Consider the following 18735-nt stretch of genomic DNA (forward strand, 5'->3'; position numbering starts at 1 on the left):
TGTGTACTCCAAAAATTATGACGTATAAGTATTGGGACATACTTAGTGTGCATGTACCGCGTATTGGTATTACACGTATATCAAGTATATGTGAAATACATATTGAGTACTTTAAAAAAAAGAAAAAAAGAAAAAAAATTGAATATTGGGTACAACATGGGCACCTATCGCATACTTTCGTGAATATGTCTAAAGAATAAATGTAATTTTTTAATCTCTCTATCTTGATTTTGATCTTTCGATCAAGAGTTTTTTAAGTAAGTTTTTATTTTCTTATTTTCTGATTATCATTTTCAGTAGACTTGATTATCAGTTGTCTTGATTTTCTTGATTATATCAAGAGTATTCTGGTCTAGATAGACTAATCCTTAGATTAAGCTTTCATTATAATCTGGAGGCAAATTTATTATAAATCCGATGCACATCATCTGGTAGGGGCAAATATTGTCTTTAGAAAAATGACATCATAATGCAGTTTGATGCATATAATACAATCATTTCTGTAGAAGTTCTCAAAGACATTAGAGTTGATCACCAGTTTTGAAGACTCCGAGACCACATTTTTTCCTACAATTTGTATTATCAAGAAAGATAATCTTACCTTACTATTTCTATTATTGAGATTCTAAGAAGATAGATAAAGATGATTAGAGTTTAAGTGGAAAATCATTGAGTGATTAAGGGCTATAGAAGAAGAAGAGTCAATAGTTGGTGACAATAAGCCTAACTCACCTACAAACTTCTTACCTTTCCACATATAATTAAGTTAGTTGAGTCCCTTACCAATTCAAGTCACACATGTCCTTCCCTCCACTTTCCCTCACTCCAAAATATTCCCTAAATAAGTTCTCCCATTTTCTTCTCTACCAAACACCAAATTACAAAATCACCTCAAATTACGTACACACATGGCAATATTCGTGACTTTTTTGCGCTTACTTCCCACTTTGGCAATAGCATTAATAACCGTTCTGATTGTGCCGGTTCATTGCCAAATCCAGTCCACTTGCACGGCTTCAATGTTTTCTAGTGTCTCTCCTTGCATGAACTTTATTACCAATAGCACTGCCAATGGAACTTCACCAACCACAGATTGTTGGAATTCACTTAGATCACTCACAAGCAATGGCATGGCTTGTCTCTGCCTCATTGCCACTGGAAGCGTTCCCTTCCAAATACCCATCAACCGAACTGTAGCCATTTCGCTCCCACGCACTTGTAAAATGCCCCGTGTGCCTGTCCAGTGCAAAGGTGATATTTTTTTAACACATGCCTATTTTTATGTTCCATTTCTTTGGTTTTATCGATTTAATTAGGCTTTTCATTCAAATAATTTCATTTTTTTCGTGTTGCAGCCTCTGTTGCACCTATTCCAGCTCCAGGTACTCTATTAATTTGAAATGTTTTCGTGTTTTTCATGTTTTATCAAGATGTTTTTTGTGTTTTGTGTAAGCTAATGCATTTGCTTTGCTTACTTCTTGACAGGTCCTATTGCGCTTAGTCCAACTTTGTCTCCCAGTGCTGCTGCTCCTCTTAGTCCTCAAGGTACTATGTAGCTCTCCTACTTAAGCTCGACTCATGTTTGGCTTATTAAAAGCTAAGTTGAAATTTGCGGGTTATGCAAATAAGTCAAATTCGAACATATTTTAAATTTGTTATTTTTGAGAGCTCAAACTTGGCTCAATAAACTTATATGTCCTATATAGCTGTATATATATAAACCCTCATTCCAAAGGTGGTGTTGGAAAACGAACCAAGTTCATTGAGTTCAACTTGTATTCAACTCGTTAAAAGTTCATTCAAAATTAACTTGTTATGTAAACAAGCCAAGTATGAAGATGTTTTAAAACCTGTAAATTTTCTGAGCTCGAGCCAAATTCAGCTAGACAAGCTTATATATACTATATAAGTTATAACCGTATAAAATAAAATAAAAGGCTCATTAAGTTTTCAAATCAACTTTGAATTGAACAACCTACTAGTAAAATATGACTGTTGTGAGATGTTTGGAGGGCTTCTCTGTCCTAACAAAAAAAATTTTTTTGGGCTAGCAGCTTCTGTTGCACCCAATCTAGTGTCACCGGCTTTGGCACCAGAAGCTGATACAACTCCACTTCTCACTCCGCCATCTCCAACCGTGGCATCGGAAGCTCCAACTGCTAATTCAGGGAGTCGGCCAGTTCTCACCCCATCAGTTGCCACACCGCCTCACAATTTTTCACCATTTCTGCAGCTTGCTCTGCTAGCAGCTATAGTTCTAAAGTACTACTATTAATTCCATCTCTCTTGCAAAATAAGTTGAGAGAGTGATATTGAAAGAGAACTCTGTTATTAAAACTATATTCAGAAACCAAATAGAGGCTCCATAATATAGGAGCTGATACAAAACATCATTATGATATAATTCAATATAATAAGGAAAAGGAGGCCGAAAGAAGGCGGGCGACCGAAAGCAGGGACAAAGAATGACAAAGAATCCTATCTAGCTAGATGTATGACCATTATATACATACTATAATATATTAACATATTATATTAACAATTATATTAATATGTTAACAGTCCCCCTCAAACTCAAAGAGGACAAACATCAACCAATTGGAGTTTGGAGACAAGTTCAACAAAGCGGCCAGGAGAATGAGCTTTGGTGAAGATATCAGCAGGTTGATCAGCAGAGGAGATTGGATGGAGATGGACAGTACCACGAGTGACGTGTTGACGAATAAAATGACAGTCAATCTCAATGTGCTTGGTGCGATCATGAAAAACATCATTGTGAGCAATTTGAAGAGCACTTTGATTGTCACAAAAGAGGGCAGTAGCGCCAGAGGGGGAAACATCCATGTCAGCAAGAAGCCAGCGAAGCCAGAGAAGCTCCTGAGTAGTATCAGCAAGAGCATGATATCGGCCTCGGTACTGGAGCGAGCAGTAAGAGATTGTTTCTTGCTACGCCAAGAAATAAGAGAATCACCCAAGAAAAAGCAGAACCCGGTAATAGAGTGGCGGTCAGTAGGATCTCCAACCCAATCAGCATTGGAAAAAGCACGAAGCTGGAGAGAGGAGTGGGCGGAATAATGAAGTCCATGAAACAAGGTACCTTTGAGATAACGAAGGATACGAACTAATGCAGCATAATGAGGGGTACGAGGAGCTGACATAAACTGGCTGACAATATGAACGGCATAGGCAATATCAGGACGAGTAACAGTGAGATAGACAAGGCTGCCAACCAGCTAACGATATAGGGTAGCATCAGAGAGAAGAGTGCCATCAAGAGGTGTAAGACGACTCTGAGGCTCCAGGGGAGTGGAGGCAGTCTTGCAATCCGTAAGACCAGCGCGGGTGAGAAGATCAGAGGTATACTTAGCCTGAGAGAGAAAAGACCCCATGGAATCATGGAAGATTTCAAGACCCAAGAAATAGCTGAGAGGACCAAGGTCTTTCATCTCGAAATGATGGCTAAGAAACTGTTTAAGGCATAGAATACCATCAAGATCGTCACCGGTGATAATCATATCATCCACATAAAGGAGAAGCAAGGTGGTCCCTTGAGCAGTGTTTCGGATAAAAAGAGAAGTATCATAAGAGCTGGAGGTGAAACCACAGTCATGAATAGTAGAGCTGAACTTGGCAAACCAAGCGCGCGGAGCTTGTTTGAGACCATATAAAGCACGCTGAAGTTTGCAGACTTTATGAGGTGGATAAGTAGACCCAATGGGAGGTTGCATGTAGACCTCCTCAAGAAGAACACCATTAAGAAAAGCATTTTCACGTCCATTTGATAAAGATCCCAGTGTCGGGTGGTAGCAATCGTAATCAGGCTGCGAACAGAGGTGAGACGAGCAACAGGAGCAAAGGTCTCCTCATAGTCAATACCATATTCTTGGTTAAAGCCTTTTGCAATAAGGCGGGCTTTGTAGCGCTCAATAGATCCATCAGAACAAGTTTTGATTTTGTAGACCCATTTGCAACCAATCGCAGTCTTGCCAGGAGGAAGATCAACAATGTCCCAAGTGTGAGTTTTGTCTAAAGTCTGCAATTCATCAGTCATAGCTTGCTGCCAAAGAGGATTAGAGCGAGCCTCACGATAGGAGGTCGGTTCATAAGTAGAAAAAGCAGTAGAACCAACAATAAATTCATGAAGACGAATAGAATGTTGGGTTACCCGGTATGGTCGAGTAGAGGCAGGAGGAGCCAGAGGGAGAGACTCACCAGGAGGGGAGGATCCTGAGGGAGCAAGAGCAAGACCATTAGAGTTAGCAGGTGCATGGGACAGACCAGTAGGCAAGGCAGTCTCGAGAGAGGCTGGCAGGGGCGGTGGAGTAAGCTCATCAGAGAACTCGAGAGAGGCTAGCAAGGGCGGTGGAGTAAGCTCATCAGAAAACAGATCCGTGGAAGGGTCAGTAAAAAACAGAGAGGATGAGGGAACGGACAAACAGAAGAGAGATAGAGAGGAAAACATTTTGTGTTCCCAAAAGACTACATGACGAGAGATACGGAGTCGCTGGGAGAGAGGATCCCAACAACGATACCCCTTGTGTTCAATACCATACCCTAAGAAGCAACAAAGGCGAGAACGTGGTTCAAGTTTGGTACGTTTATGAGGTTGGAGAAGAACAAAACAGGCAGATCCAAAGACCGTAAGGTTAGTGTAAGGGGGACGGGTGCCATGCAGACGCTCATAAGGAGTGTGATTATGAATGACAGGTGTAGGGATACAATTGATAATGTAAGCAGCAGTGAGAGCTGCCTCTCCCCAAAAATGTTCCGAACAAGAGGAAGACAGAAAGAGAGCTCGAGTAGTGTCGAGAATATGTCGATGTTTCCGTTCAGTACGTCCATTTTGTTGAGACGTACCGGGACAGGAACGATGAGGTTGAGTACCATGACTCTGAAGAAAGGAAAGAAAGTCAAAATCTTTATATTCCATGGCATTGTCGGAGCGAAAAAGCTTAATATTTTTAGAAAATTGTGTTTTAACCATTGCAGTAAAATTGTAATAAAGTTGTTTGACCTCAGAGCGATTTTTCATAAGAAACAACCATGTAAAACGGGAAAAATCATCTATAAAAACAACAAAATAGCGTGCGCCTTCCATAGTAGGAGTAGCAGAGGGTCCCCAAATATCAGAATGAATGAGATCAAAAGGTGCAAGAGAAACAGAGTCACTTTTATTAAACGACAAAGCAGGTTGTTTGGCAAGTTGACAGGACACACAATCTAAAACATCAGAACTTACATGACCTAAATGACCACTGGAAATTAAAGATTTTAAATGACCAACAGAAAGATGGCCTAAATGACAGTGCCAAAGCTGAAAAGGAGATAAAGGAGGAGCAGTGGTAGCAGTGGTAGGAGCTGTGATCTGAGAGGAATCTGGAACATGAAGATAGATGAGTTCGTAGAGACGTCCATGCTTACGGCCTATCCCAAGAGTTTGCCCCGTCCGAGGGTCCTGCATCAAACAACCAGTATGGGAAAAGGTAACAGTTAGACCATGCTCACATAATTGACTAATGGAGATAAGATTTAAAGTAAGAGCAGGCATAAGATAGACATGGGATAAAGATAAGTGAGAGGTTGAAACAGAACCAACATGACTTACAGATAGAAGAGACCCATCAGCAGTATGGATAGAAGGAACATAAGGAGTAGAAGAGAAATGAGTAAAAATAGTAGGGTCAAAGGTCATGTGATTACAACAAGCGAAGTCAAAGTACCAAGAAGTGTTACCTGCGGTGACAGATAAAGCAGTAGATGGAGGAGTACCGGAATTTTGCCAAAAATGTTGAAACATGGCTTCGACATCGGTTTGAGAGAAGACTGGAGTGGAAGGGTCTATAGGGACAGAGGAAGGTAAATCCTCTGAGGCAGCAGCAGCAGTGCGTTGAGCAGGCATTGGTTTGAACGGAGTCCCAGAACCGTGAGAGTGGCTGCGAGAAAAATTCCCGGTGGAAGGACCATTGCGAGAGGCACGGGCAGGATTGTGGAAGCAATCTTGCTGGAGATGACCAGGGCCAGTCTTGTTGCAAAATCGACAAAGACGAACTGGACAATTAACTAGAAGATGAGTTGACGGAAGATTGCGGTTGTGACAGTAATTGCAGGAAGTTGACCTCTGTGGTGAAGGTAGGGAAGGAGAACTTCAAATTTGGGGAGTGGCAAGAACAGAGTCCACAGGGTGCGGATGGAAAGTACCAAACCTGGTTTCCTCTGACAGGAGTTCAGAAATTGCTTGCTCAAGAGTGGGTAAAGGAGTGCGATGAAGGAGAGATGCGCGTACTTGCTCAAAACGGGGAGTGGGAGCCATGAGAAACTGAACCAAGCGCTGTTGGTCACGGTAAGTAGTAAACAAGGCAGCATCCTTAGTACAATCCCATGGAGGTTCAGAAAGAGCGAGATGATCCCAAACATAATACATTTGGGAGAAGAAATCATTAATGTTCTGAGTTGTATCTTGGCGCATACGGTGAAGATGACTCAGAAGCTAATATTGGTGAGCAAGGCCAGTAGTCTGATAGCATTCTTGTAAAAAATCCCAGATGGCCCTGGCGGGAGAGGAAGCAGAGTCAAGTTGGAACCGACCAAACTGAAGGCTGATAGATGTAATAGAAGTATTGCGAAACCAAGTGATGATCTGATAGTTTTTACTATCCCAATCTTCCAGTCGGTCAACATATTTGGCAGCAGAGTCCGTGGCAGCGGAATCCGTGGTCCCATGAACGAGTTTGCACACATCCCCAGTGATGATGCGCCAAAGTTTCTTTCCTTTGAGGAAGCCAGACATAGCTTGTGCCCATAGGACATAATTAGTCCCGTCAAGAATAACGGAAATAGAGTGGTTAGAGGAGTCCAGGCGATCCATGAGAGAAAAATAGCACAATTGAGGTAGAATCTGAAAAAAAACCGAGGTTACCAGTGAATTCAGATGGTCAAAAATGGATTGGTCAACGAATCTGGTCAAACAAGAATGATGCAAGGCTGATGTCACAGGTGCGGCGCACGTTAGCATAGAGGTGCGCGGCGCACGTTAGCAGGGGAAAAACACGCGGCGCACGGAAGCAACCAGGGCTGACATCGGCTGACGTCAGAAACACGCGGCTCACGTTAGCAGATGAGGCCGTGGCGCACAATAGCATCGGACAGTGTAGAAGGCGCGTAGAGCGTGTCTGAAACGAGGAAGCGCGTTGCCTAATGTTCTGGCGGCGCGTGGAGGCGCGTGAAACTTCAGATGATGATGAATCTGGTGGCGTTGGCTTCGTCGTGAAGAGACGAAGGTGCTGGTGTTGTCCAATCTGTATATTAAGTAAGGACGAGATACAGAGCAATCTGCCAAGAAAAGAAAATGTGATGCAGCGGAAGAAGAGACTTAGGAAAAACACCTGTGCTCTGATACCATGTAAAATAAGTTGAGAGAGAGTTGAGAGAGTGATATTGAAAGAGAACTCTGTTATTAAAACTATGTTCAGAAACCAAATAGAGGCTCCATAATATAGGAGCTGGATACAAAATATCATTATGATATAATTCAATATAATAAGGAAAATGAGGCTGAAAGAAGGCGGGCGACCGAAAGCAGGGACAAAGAATCCTATCTAGCTAGATGTATGACCATTATATACATACTATAATATATTAACATATTATATTAACAATTTTATTAATATGTTAACATCTCTGTCCCTCTGTACATGTAGTGATGTGCATTTGTCTATGTATTTTTTAGAAATATTCTTTTGAGGGATGTGAAATATTGTTTGGGCTTGTATAGATTATTGAGTACAATTGATAAATAATTTTCAAACCAGTTTGTAATATGAATTTCCATTGGAATTAAATTGTATTTTCTGTTAATAAACTATTCCATAACAAAGTCAATCAAGATGAGATTACTGTACTTTACTCCAATCAAATCTTTAGCATTGTTGTGAATAATGTCACGATCCTGAGATTGAGATCTCTTAACAGGAGTTTCGTGTACTGAATCGTCCCTTTTTTTTTAATCACAAGATAGAGAAAATTCATAGAAATTCTGATTCATCGGATCAGTAGGATCTCAGAACAGATGCATAACAAGAATGACACAACTTGCAATCAGGTGCAAAAAATCAAACGCGCGCCTTGTTCATGCAACAGTCATGCTTTACTTGTGCATTATCACCAAATCATGTCAATGTTCATGATTTTAGTTGAAACTTGAAAGTCACTACAACTTGTGACTGACTCAAAATTACCTATCCATCCTTGCAAGCAGAGTCGATTACGCCTCTAATTGTGAAGACTAATAATTTAATGTTAATCGCATATGACAATGTAATCGCTTCTGCTAAAATACAGAATGCTCAATTCTGTTGTTTTTATTTTTTTGGTTTTACAATTCGGTTGTTTCATAGCTTTCATGTGTTTCTGTCAGCCTTAGCTATGTGCAAAATTGATTGCACGATTGCCACTTGACGACTGATTAGTATGTAACCCATTGATTCTAGTGTTTTAAGGACCTTGTGTGATTGAGAAAAGAAAAACTTTAATAAATGAAAACCAGCTAGTTTACAAAGCCCCCCCCCCCCCCCCCTCCCCTCCTTTTTTTTTTTTTTTTTGTAAAAGAAAATAGAATACAATGTTGGCAACACTGCATTTATCTTGGTGGAGTTAAAACCCTATCCAAGATGAATTCAATGATGCCAGTACTGCATTTTGTGCACTTTTTCGTGAAAAAATCTTTGTTAAAACGGATGAATTTAAATTTGTGACTCAAGAAAAGAAATACGAAGTACTTTTTTATTTATTTATAGAAAAGTACATAAAATACAATGTTGACAACACTGCATTCATCCCGGTGGAATGTAGACACCGTCTATGCACTTTTCGGTATAAAAAAAAAAAAAAACCTGTATTTGTTGCATTTTTGAAAGAAAATAAAGCTAAAGGCACTACCGGAATGATCCGAGTAGGTAATCAACATGCAAATCCACCCCCCTTTCGTACATGGCATATAAGTGATTAGCCAGGCTGATAGACTTCATCACAAATTTGAACTGCAGTGATGGGTTCAGAGGCCATGTTTTCCATCAAATTCTCTTGGGTTTTGACACTTCTACTCTCTGTCAAACCTACCATGGTACAACCCCAGATGCAAGCTTGTTCTATTCAGGGTATAGACCTCGAGCAATGCCTCAAACAAGGTGAAAACCCCATCTCCATTGAATCTTGCTGCATGGTCCTTAACCGAGCAGTTCAAGCTGGGTTTTACTGCCTCTGCTCACTTCTAGCATCGTCTAGTCCTCTCCCAAGCACCCCACTGTTACTGCCACTGTCAACCTGTTTCATATCCGCGCCTCCATTGAGTCAGTGTCAAGGTAATCCCACATCAAAAAGTCCATCTTTTTCTTGCTACCTTTCTTGGTTTTTGTTTTCATAGTCTGTCTTCTGAATTGGTGAAAAAAATAATGAATTTCCCCGAATGTTTTTATTATTTTTCAGAAAACAGATTATGAAAACGAAACCAAAAGAGTGATATTTATGTCAATTTTTGCATCTATAGCTCTAGTGCCAGTATTGCAGCCACCACCAGCTAGCCCCATATTCCCTGTGGTACTTCCACCACCAGATAGTCCAGATGAGGAGCTACCGGAACCTTCGGCTCCAACTGATTTGCCCGTGCCCCCAACGCCACAAGAAGGTCGGGGCCCATTGATTGAAGCTTCAGGCATCAATTCTACGATAGCAACAAGGTGGCAGCCACCACTACTAAGCAACCATACTGCTCCCAATTTGAGTGTGTCAAGGAGTGGATACTTAACATCAAATGGACAGGACAGTGAATTTTCACTACTGTCAAGACACTCCCTTCTAGTTGTCACTCTTTTTCATGCTTATATGATGTAAAGTTTCAGCCTTTGGCTTCATTTCCTGCTTATAAACTCGGTTTTTGGTACAGAATGAAACCAAGAATACAATGATGCCACTTTTGTTTGTTATTTGACCCCTTCGCCTAATTAATTTGATCAAAAGTGAAACTCAATTAATTTTCTCTGTCAAGAAGTGCATATACAAAGAAACAGATTAAAATCAAGACAGCAATCAAGTAGTGACATCTACCACATGTCGTCGATGATATCACTGTTACATTGAATTATTTCTCAGTTTTCACTGACCTATATTGCTTCACCCATTACTGATCTTCCCATACAGAACTACATGCCATACTCATTTGTAATTTCCTAAGCAAGAAATTTGGCAACAGTTCAAGAAAACAATCCACAGCGCAACAATATCACAAAACAGACGCCATTTGCATATTGCTTTTGATAATACTACCTTAATTTATTGCATGCCAAACACTAACAGAGCAAGCATAGATAAAAAGCCTTTGAGAACTGACCTATAATGTTTTGGAAATAATAATAATAGCACAATCGATACATCTTTCCTAGTTCTGTGGAATTTACAGGACGAAAACTAATCTCGCTTTAATGTACCAACAATCAGAAGAACAAAATAAGAAAATTTACTTCCAACCATCCGACCACTTGGATTCATCAAAGACGGGTTTAGAAAAATCTTCTTCCTCCTGATAGGTCTCTCTTTCCCTATCCTGTTCAACTTCGTCAGAGGGCCGAGGGTACTCTTCTTCATAATAATTCTCTTGTGGGGTGTCTTCCTCAACATAATTTTGCCTTTCGGGGAGAGGGCAACCTTGATAGGAGCCATTATCAACACAACGCCATAACAGCATATTCCAGTACAGATCCTGCCAAATGCATCAGCCAAATATCAGTTATCTAAACCACTAAACGCTTGCTAGGTTTCATTGGACTACAACTAATTTTGAAGCTCCATTAGAAGCATATTTTAAGTAAAAATTATCCATAACCTATATTATTATGGGATTATTACCATTAAGGCAAAAAATTAATTTTCATTTACAAGGAAGTCTGTAACAGTCTATGGCACCTAAAACAACTCACTCACCAGCCCTTCTTTCTCTTTTGCTTTCCAAAACATACCCTCAATGATCCCACACCATCCACACCTATGCAGCAAGTGTTAACCGAAAACACTAAAGATTGGCTCTATATATATGCACAAACCATCTTCATCAAATGTGATTTTTCAAAGTTGGCAAAAGATATACGTAAAAAAAGGTTTGATTATTAAATCTGAGGGTGAAAAACCAATGCTGGTTTGGGCATTATAGGTTGTGATGTTTGAATATGGGTGGATGTGCAACTTAAAAAGTTTTTGTTCTCAACTCTTTCAGAAAAATTTTCCTACATGGAATGGAGTTTTGCTCACAGTAAAAGGAAGTTGGCAGCCGAGTGATAGTCAGAGATGAAGTCGGTGGTGATAGTAATCTGGGGGAGTAATAATTCTCTAGATACCAGAGTTTTCAGCTTTATTTTTGAGAACGACAGAATCAATAATTAACAGATGGAAAAAGTCTATTTTACCCCTCCTTCACTCGTCGTGTCATTTCATTTCAATCCCATCAATAACAGAAAAACAACTCCCATAACTCTCCCCCAGATTACCTTTTTTTGGAACTTCTAAGCAAATAAGAGTTAATTTTTGGAAAACTTACGTGTAGGTTCTAATAGATGGATTTATTGTTCAATAGGTTCTGTGAAAATTAATGGCGTTTTTTATCAAATACGATTAAAAAAAGTCACTAATTGTTAATTTTTAGCAACAATTTAAAAATTTTATCACAAAAAAAAGTTACTAATTTTTAACTTTTAGTGACAGTTTGAAAAATTCGTCACAGAAAAGTATCACTAATTGTAAGTTTTAGCAACAATTTATAAAAACCATGATAAAAAAAAATAACTAATTGTCAATTTTTAGTGACATGCAAAAAATCATCACAAAAAAAATTATTTTTAACAACAATTTTACCATGACTTATTTTCAATAGGACTTGATAGGAATTAAGTCCAACTATTAGGACCTATTGGTAATTTGTCCTTAATTTTTTGCCTTAATACTAATACAATCCCTATCATTATTGCACAGTTCTGCAGTGCCATAGCCAGAATTCACTGTGTTAAGTCATGGTAGGTCAAAGAAACAAACGAAACATTAGGTGTTGCAAAATCCTAAATAAAGAAAAAAATTAGTTATACATTAGGTGTTGCAAAATCCTAAACATTAGGTGTTTTTTTTTTTTTTTTTTGATGTGTATTACTTTATGCAAAACAGGAAAAATAAATAAACAACATAAAACAAATCAAAATTACCTTGCCAATGATGTGTGGATTACCAATAACAATCAACAAAGACCGGGCGCGGGTAATGGCAACATTGAACCTTCTGGGACTGCTCAAAAATCCCAAGCAATGAATTCTGTCAAAGTCATTGTGCTTGACCGTTGATCGGACAGTAGACACAATAATCACTTGCCTTTCTTGCCCTTGAAATTGCTCAACACTGCCAACCTTGATATCAGAGCAATCCAAACTTTCAAGGGCTTTCTGTAATTTGAGTACTTGCTGACGATAAGGAGTTATGACCCCAATATCTTCCCCAGTCAACTCCCATTTTCCGGTCAATTGCTTGATAATCTCAACGACCTTGCTCGCCTCAAATCGGTTAAACCACGATGGGTTACTTCCTTCCCGCTCATCACAGCCTTGGATACCAATGAAAAGGATGGGAAAATTCTTGTTAGGAAGGAGTTCCAAACAAGGCATGGATGAACTGGTATCGTTTTTGAATGCGAGTAATTCACCTTTATAAAACAATTGTGAAGGGAGATAAAGAATTTCAGGGTGACATCGGTAATTTTGAACCAACTTCGTGACATAATTTTCATTGTCGTTGTTATAGAACTCGCAGTCAAAGAGCCTAGCCAAGTATGACATTCCCAATCCAAAAGTTTCCGCCTCTCTGGAGTGAATTACCGGACCTAATTGCATTGGGTCACCAGCAAGAACGATAACTGTTCCCCTTCGGCAAAGGAGGGATATGGGAATCATGGTTTCAGGCTCGTACGCTTGGCCCGCCTCATCTAAGAAAATGTGAGAGAAGTGACCTTGCCTAATGCCTTCTGCATAAAGAAGCGAGGCACTCATGTATGTCGAAATGATGATTTTGTAGCGCATTAGGTTTTGAAGTGGAGGACACTTGAAGTTTGACTCTTCATGGTAACAAAACCGGTATAGATCGGTCTTAATATCATCAAACTGACGACTAATTGCATTGAGCCTAAGTATCTCATTTTCTTTAACTTTGACAGCGTTCTCGCTGAGTAGCTTCTCTAGTATATGATCTGCTGCACTATTTGAAGGTGCACATACAAGAATTCGGGCACTATTTTGCTTTATATAGAGTTGGAGGATTGCTTCAACAAGTGTCAAAGTCTTTCCCGTGCCTGGAGGCCCGTAGATCACATAAGGGGGACCGCCTTTGCAGCCAAGAATCATCTCAACCGAGCGCTTCTGTTCCTCATTAAGAACAGCAGAAAGAGGAGAGAGTCGAGCAGGTCTAATCAGTCTTTTTCTAGAGGAATCAGATGGAAAGAGAAGCTCACTTTCTAAATGCTCTACTGCTTCAACGGCCTGATATAATTTTCGCATGTTTATTCGGTTGTAAGTGAACTGCACATTGTATAGGTTCCCGGGTTCATGGCGGAAGTGAAATTCTTTCTCAAACTTTAGATATACTTCTTCAGTCTCAACATGGTGGATAAAACCCTGTGCAAGACCCATTCAAGAGTTCAGTTTCAGCAAAGTGGATATAGGATTTGAATTCTGAACTATCGCACTAAGCAATAAGAAATTAATGTATAATAATACAAAGAGGCATGGGGAAGACCTAAACTGACATGGGATGTAGTAGTACATGAATTTATTAAATTTAACTAAGCATCTAGCTTATGACAGAGCAAAATAACAAAAAAAAGATTCATGTAACCGACCCCACTTGAGTGGAACACAAAGTTTGGTTTGGTTTGGTTTGGTTTGGTTTGGTTTTATTTGGCATTATAAAATTTTCATTTCATGTAAATAATTAACAAATCATATTTCTATTATATTCCAATCTGATATCTTCATATCAAGCATCGTATCATATTGTGAAACACAAGATACATGATAATGCTTGAAATAATTGGAAAAATGAAAGAAGAAAACAAAAATACTCTGCAAAAATATTTACTAGGCGGGAAATACAAGCCAAAGATGCAATCTGTATAGACATGAAAAATTAAGAGTCAAATATTCACTTATTGAAGAAATTGAAAATCAGGGCTTCAATTAACATAAATCCTTCGAACATGACAATTTGTTTCACTGCATTGATTGATCAAATGCCAACAAAAATACATTGATAAAATAGAGTATCACCATTTACAATGATTCATTTAAAAGAGAATTTAGTAGCAGAAGTTCTCCACATACTTGCTAATAACTATCAATATGCTACCATCTAGATTGCGTAACGTGCACATTGGAAGTTTCTAAACAATTTAGCTCATAGTAACATTTTATGTATAACTCAACTCAATAAGCCTTTTCTGATTTGCTTTGTATTATGATTCATAATTTATGAGATGTTATGAATATCATGTGAAAATCTCTTTGACTGAATTTCAAAATTGGTTTTCTCCAGGAAAAAAAACAAGGGATTTGGTGCAACAAAAGGTCAAAAAAGCAAACAAATAACAAAAAGGTGGTAGGATATACAGCAGGACAATAAATACTAAAACATACCACATATATATATATATATATATTGATTTGTAACATATATGTTTGCTCATATTACTTTAATTTCAACACAAATATGTCATTCTTTCAGACATTATAATAACTCGCTTTGAAAATGAATTGATGGTTTTGACTTCAGATTGCATCATCTGATATAGCAGAAACAAGAGCGATGATTGTCCATTGTTCTTTCGATATTAGATGAAATGCTCAAACTCTAATTTTAAAGAAAGAACTGCTAAAATGGGAACTGACCTGATGTGGACGAGTTGTCGCATCATCAGAGGCAAGCTTAGCATATATAAAATCTCCATGAATGAGTGAAGGTCTTCTCTCAGCCAGTCCTGGGACCTCAAGAGTCAAATATTGTCCCTTCTTGCAAAAAGAGATGCACTCCATGTCATAACCCCTCATAACTTCCTGAAATCAACAACTCCCCAATTTCAGTGCAAACCAGAAAAAGAAAACAGTTCATCTACTTGCACAGACAGAAAACTTTTTCAAAAGAAAACATTCGCATCGCTAATATTATTCTTTCCTTGGTGAGAGAAAGTTACCTCCATTTTTATTTCTTCCATGATCAACAGAGTATTGAAGTAGGCACTATAATTCTCTCTTGTTAAACCTTCTCCTATAACACTGGGGATCTCCTTATTCTCCACCAATTCTCTGATATCTTTTGGGATCGGATATAAAGGAATCTTATATCTGACCCCTCGGTTTGAAACCCTTGGAGGACGTACACCAGGAACAAATGCATCCACAGTGGATGTATCCACAACCAACGGCTTCTTTTTCCTGTCCCTACGATATGGCTTATTTGATGACAGAGACTTGGAGATCTTATCTTCTACCAAAAGAAAAACCAACCTTTCAATCCTGTTATCCCCAACATCAAAATGCACTGCTGTTGTGTGCAATCCAATTTCCTTAGGCTTGCAAGATAACCAAACAGTTAAAGTTTGACCTGGTTGCAACACCCGGTCATCCAAGCAAAAAGATTCTAAGAAATCTCGGATGTAATCAACATCCGACGTCGCTGATGGAGGTTCCATCAGAGATACAGTGAATGAGTCCTTCGGATTTGAGTCATAAATGTCAACTTTCCAGAGTTCCACTGGTTCTCTAGTGCTGTTCTTAATCTTGATTGGCTCACTGGAAGTTTCTCCTATGAATATTGATCGAGGCTTTCTATCTATAAGTGGGAATGGGACAGTTATAGAAATTGGACCCTCTTCATCTGGGTTGTAACTGCACACAGATCGATCATCCTCATAATCAATGAACCCGATTTCTCCTTTTTCTGGTATGTAAGAGTACTCCTCATCGCCCCACTTACGGTGCATTGTGGCCATCACCAAAATGTTTTAATCAAATGCACGAAAGCTGTGAGTTTCAATCAACACAAAAGAGTTATGCCCATTCTAACATATGCAAGACAAATTATATGCATTGCTGCTATAATGAATGTAACTACTATAAACCCAATCGACAACCAACCCCAATGGAGCAATATTGCCATCAAAAGTGCAGTGGCCTAGCTAGAAATTTCATTCAATGGCGTCATTTATAGTTAAAATTAATGTCATTACCATCATATTTTTAGTTCTACAAAATTAACCAAAAAAAAAGTTCACATAAAATACTACAGTATATTGTATTGTAATATCATATATTCGCAATAATAACACTGTAAAAGTAACTTATACTTGCCAAATTACATGTACAGCAAAACTTAAGAACATTAATATACTATTACTTAAACAAAACTAAAGAGAATGAGCCTAAGCAATTTTCTGTCAATCAAACAAAGAGGGGACGAGGAAACAACATGAGTCTTCTTCATGAGGGAAACAAAAAGTCTTGTAAACAACTAAGTATCCTGGTCTAAAAAAAAAAAACACTAAGTATCCTGTGGTTAGAAAGAAGGGTGCCTCTGTTTACACCTCAAAATGACCCCAATAATAGTCCCACATGGCAGGTTGCAAGGCAGAAGAGCAGGACTTTGTCCGGAGTATCAACCCAGGTCATATCTTCACTTCCTACTTTGTAGAAGGTCAGTTGGCAAATGAGCTAAGTTCAAGCAATACTTGTCATCCCAAGAGAGAGACCTGGAGAATGAAGCAGACGTAGGAGAGTGATTGACGGCAACTTGAGGTAATGGGACACATGGCAATGCTTTACTGGAGGAGTTGACCACTACCCTACAGTTAGGAGTTATGGCATTAGTGGCCAGTCAAGAGTTAACAGCCGCCACCAGTATCTATAAATAGAAGATTTGAAACAGAGGAAAAGGTTGTGCACCTCAGAATCTTGTCAAAACTATTGTCAATTTGAAATTCAAACTTTACTTAGCTAATTTCTAGCATTGTCTTTCAATTGCTTTCAATTTCCACATGCATCGTTTGCTTAGAAGTCAGTTCATATTTGCACCCCACAAACCCTAACATGCTCGTGCGTTAATAAGCTCTCAACTAAGTTCTACTTTTTCTAAAAAAATACATCATCGCATTTATTTTTTAACAATTTCAATGGTTTTAATTTATGAAAACCTCCCAAAAATCTTACATAATATAATACTATATAATTCTTAAAGAAAAACTCAAAGTCTCAGGTGTATTTAGCTCCGCCCATGTCAAAGTAAGATACGTTACCAATGAGATCAACAATGTTAATAACATTACTGATAAGCCAACAAGAAAAAAGAAACATTATTAAGTGCAAAGAAATCTACTTTGATAATGAATTAATCATAACATTCACGCGTTAGTTCTCCTAAGTTTTAATTGAAAACACCATAAAGGGTAATTGACCATTTTATCAATTCATAACAAATAACAAATAACAAAAACCTAGTAACATCAAAGAAGATAATCCAGGAAAACCCAATCTACAATTGAAACCTCCTCTGAAACTCAACAGTCAAAACAAACACACACAGAAACACGAACACGAAAAATGCTATCTACCACAAATTTTAGTCCCGAAATTTAAAGTTGGTAGGACCTAGAATAATTGTGGTCTATAGATTCTGGATAATTTTTCTTCTATGTAGCATTGAAACAAAAAACCCATTAAAAAAACAAAACCAAGGTTTAGAGAAGAAGAAGAAACTAATAATAATCTCCAGATTAAATATAAAAACAATATTAAAAAAACAAAACAAAAGCTCACCCAAGTACAAGCAAGCCTAAATAAGAATATATATATATACTAGATACAAATTGAAAGAAACCCACCTGTGATCTGAGCTCTCTCAAGTGCAAGAATTATTAGGAACTCAAAGGACAAAAGTTAAAACCTTTGGGATTTGTATACTACTTCGGAGAATTCTATGGTCTCTGTAATCAAAAAAAAAAAAACAGAGAGAAAAGGAAAAACCCAATCAGAAATTCATAAATTAAATTAGAAAATAGAATTGAGAAATCTGGGACAACAATAAAAGAGTAACGTAAGTGTAAACCTAGTTCAGTGAGAGTCGTAGGTTGTTTTTCCCAATTTTCCCTTCGTGAAGGATCATTCTATCATCTGCTGTCTGTTTCCAATGCCCTGTTCCAATTAAATAAGATTATGTTATGTCCCAATCACTGCCAGATCATCTCCTCCAAATCCTAGTCCATTTAAGATTTAGCAATCTATCTAAGACTCCGTTTCTCTTAGGAGATAGAGAAAGGATTGGATTGGGATTAAGATGAGATTCATTAATATTGTGTTTATTTTGAGAATGATGTGATTTGTAACTCATTCCAAATTAGGATTCGCTTTGGAGAGAGAATTAAGATGGAGACTTGAAACTTGATATTAGAAATTAGTGTGCCGAATTTTTTTTTCATTTTTTATATATTGATTATTTTTTTTTTAACATTAATGTTTAATTTTTTATTAAGTAAAAATTATAGTTTTTATTTTATTTTTTATTTTTACACGTTGAGTATTTTTTTTTTGAACATTAATATTTAATATTTTTTTATTTTTTTATTTGTTTTATTATTTTATATAAAAATAATTTAACAATTCTGCACTAATAATT

At 38.0% G+C, this 18735-nt stretch overlaps 2 protein-coding genes across 3 annotated transcripts; one reads left to right on the plus strand and one right to left on the minus strand.

Annotated features, from left to right (window-relative positions):
• Positions 1-908: 908 nt before the first annotated feature.
• On the plus strand, positions 909-2275 carry LOC114281713 (non-specific lipid transfer protein GPI-anchored 20). Its single transcript, XM_082880481.1, has 4 exons — positions 909-1251; positions 1356-1382; positions 1486-1545; positions 2052-2275. Exons 1-4 carry the CDS (start codon positions 909-911, stop codon positions 2273-2275), a joined length of 654 nt encoding a protein of 217 aa, XP_082736607.1.
• Positions 2276-10273: 7998 nt separating this feature from the next.
• LOC114281732 (putative RNA helicase SDE3) lies at positions 10274-18520 on the minus strand. Of its 2 annotated transcripts, XM_028224286.2 has the most exons (7): positions 18169-18382; positions 17945-18046; positions 16652-16909; positions 15263-16091; positions 14961-15125; positions 12237-13691; positions 10274-10750 (listed from the first exon to the last, which is right to left on the minus strand). In XM_028224286.2, exons 4-7 carry the CDS (start codon positions 16058-16060, stop codon positions 10508-10510), a joined length of 2661 nt encoding a protein of 886 aa, XP_028080087.2. In that variant the 5' UTR covers positions 16061-16091; positions 16652-16909; positions 17945-18046; positions 18169-18382; the 3' UTR covers positions 10274-10507. The 2 variants fall into 2 exon arrangements, with proteins under 2 accessions (XP_028080087.2, XP_028080086.2); XM_028224285.2 differs by lacking the exon at positions 16652-16909 and having other exon boundaries at positions 18169-18520.
• Positions 18521-18735: the final 215 nt, after the last annotated feature.

The sequence above is a fragment of the Camellia sinensis genome, chromosome 7 (genome assembly GCF_055761805.1).
Source record: "Camellia sinensis isolate YWXY chromosome 7, ASM5576180v1, whole genome shotgun sequence".
NCBI classification, from domain to species: domain Eukaryota; kingdom Viridiplantae; phylum Streptophyta; class Magnoliopsida; order Ericales; family Theaceae; genus Camellia; species Camellia sinensis.

Coding starts and splice junctions, on each gene's coding strand:
- LOC114281713 (XM_082880481.1), top strand. CDS start 909: ATGGCAATATTCGTGACTTTTTTGCGCTTACTTCCCACTTTGGCAATA. Junction 1,252..1,355: donor TGTGCCTGTCCAGTGCAAAG/GTGATATTTTTT, acceptor TTCGTGTTGCAG/CCTCTGTTGCACCTATTCCA. Junction 1,546..2,051: donor TGCTCCTCTTAGTCCTCAAG/GTACTATGTAGC, acceptor TTTTTGGGCTAG/CAGCTTCTGTTGCACCCAAT.
- LOC114281732 (XM_028224285.2), bottom strand. CDS start 16,060: ATGGCCACAATGCACCGTAAGTGGGGCGATGAGGAGTACTCTTACATA. Junction 15,126..15,262: donor TGGAAGAAATAAAAATGGAG/GTAACTTTCTCT, acceptor TGTTGATTTCAG/GAAGTTATGAGGGGTTATGA. Junction 13,692..14,960: donor CGACAACTCGTCCACATCAG/GTCAGTTCCCAT, acceptor GGTCTTGCACAG/GGTTTTATCCACCATGTTGA.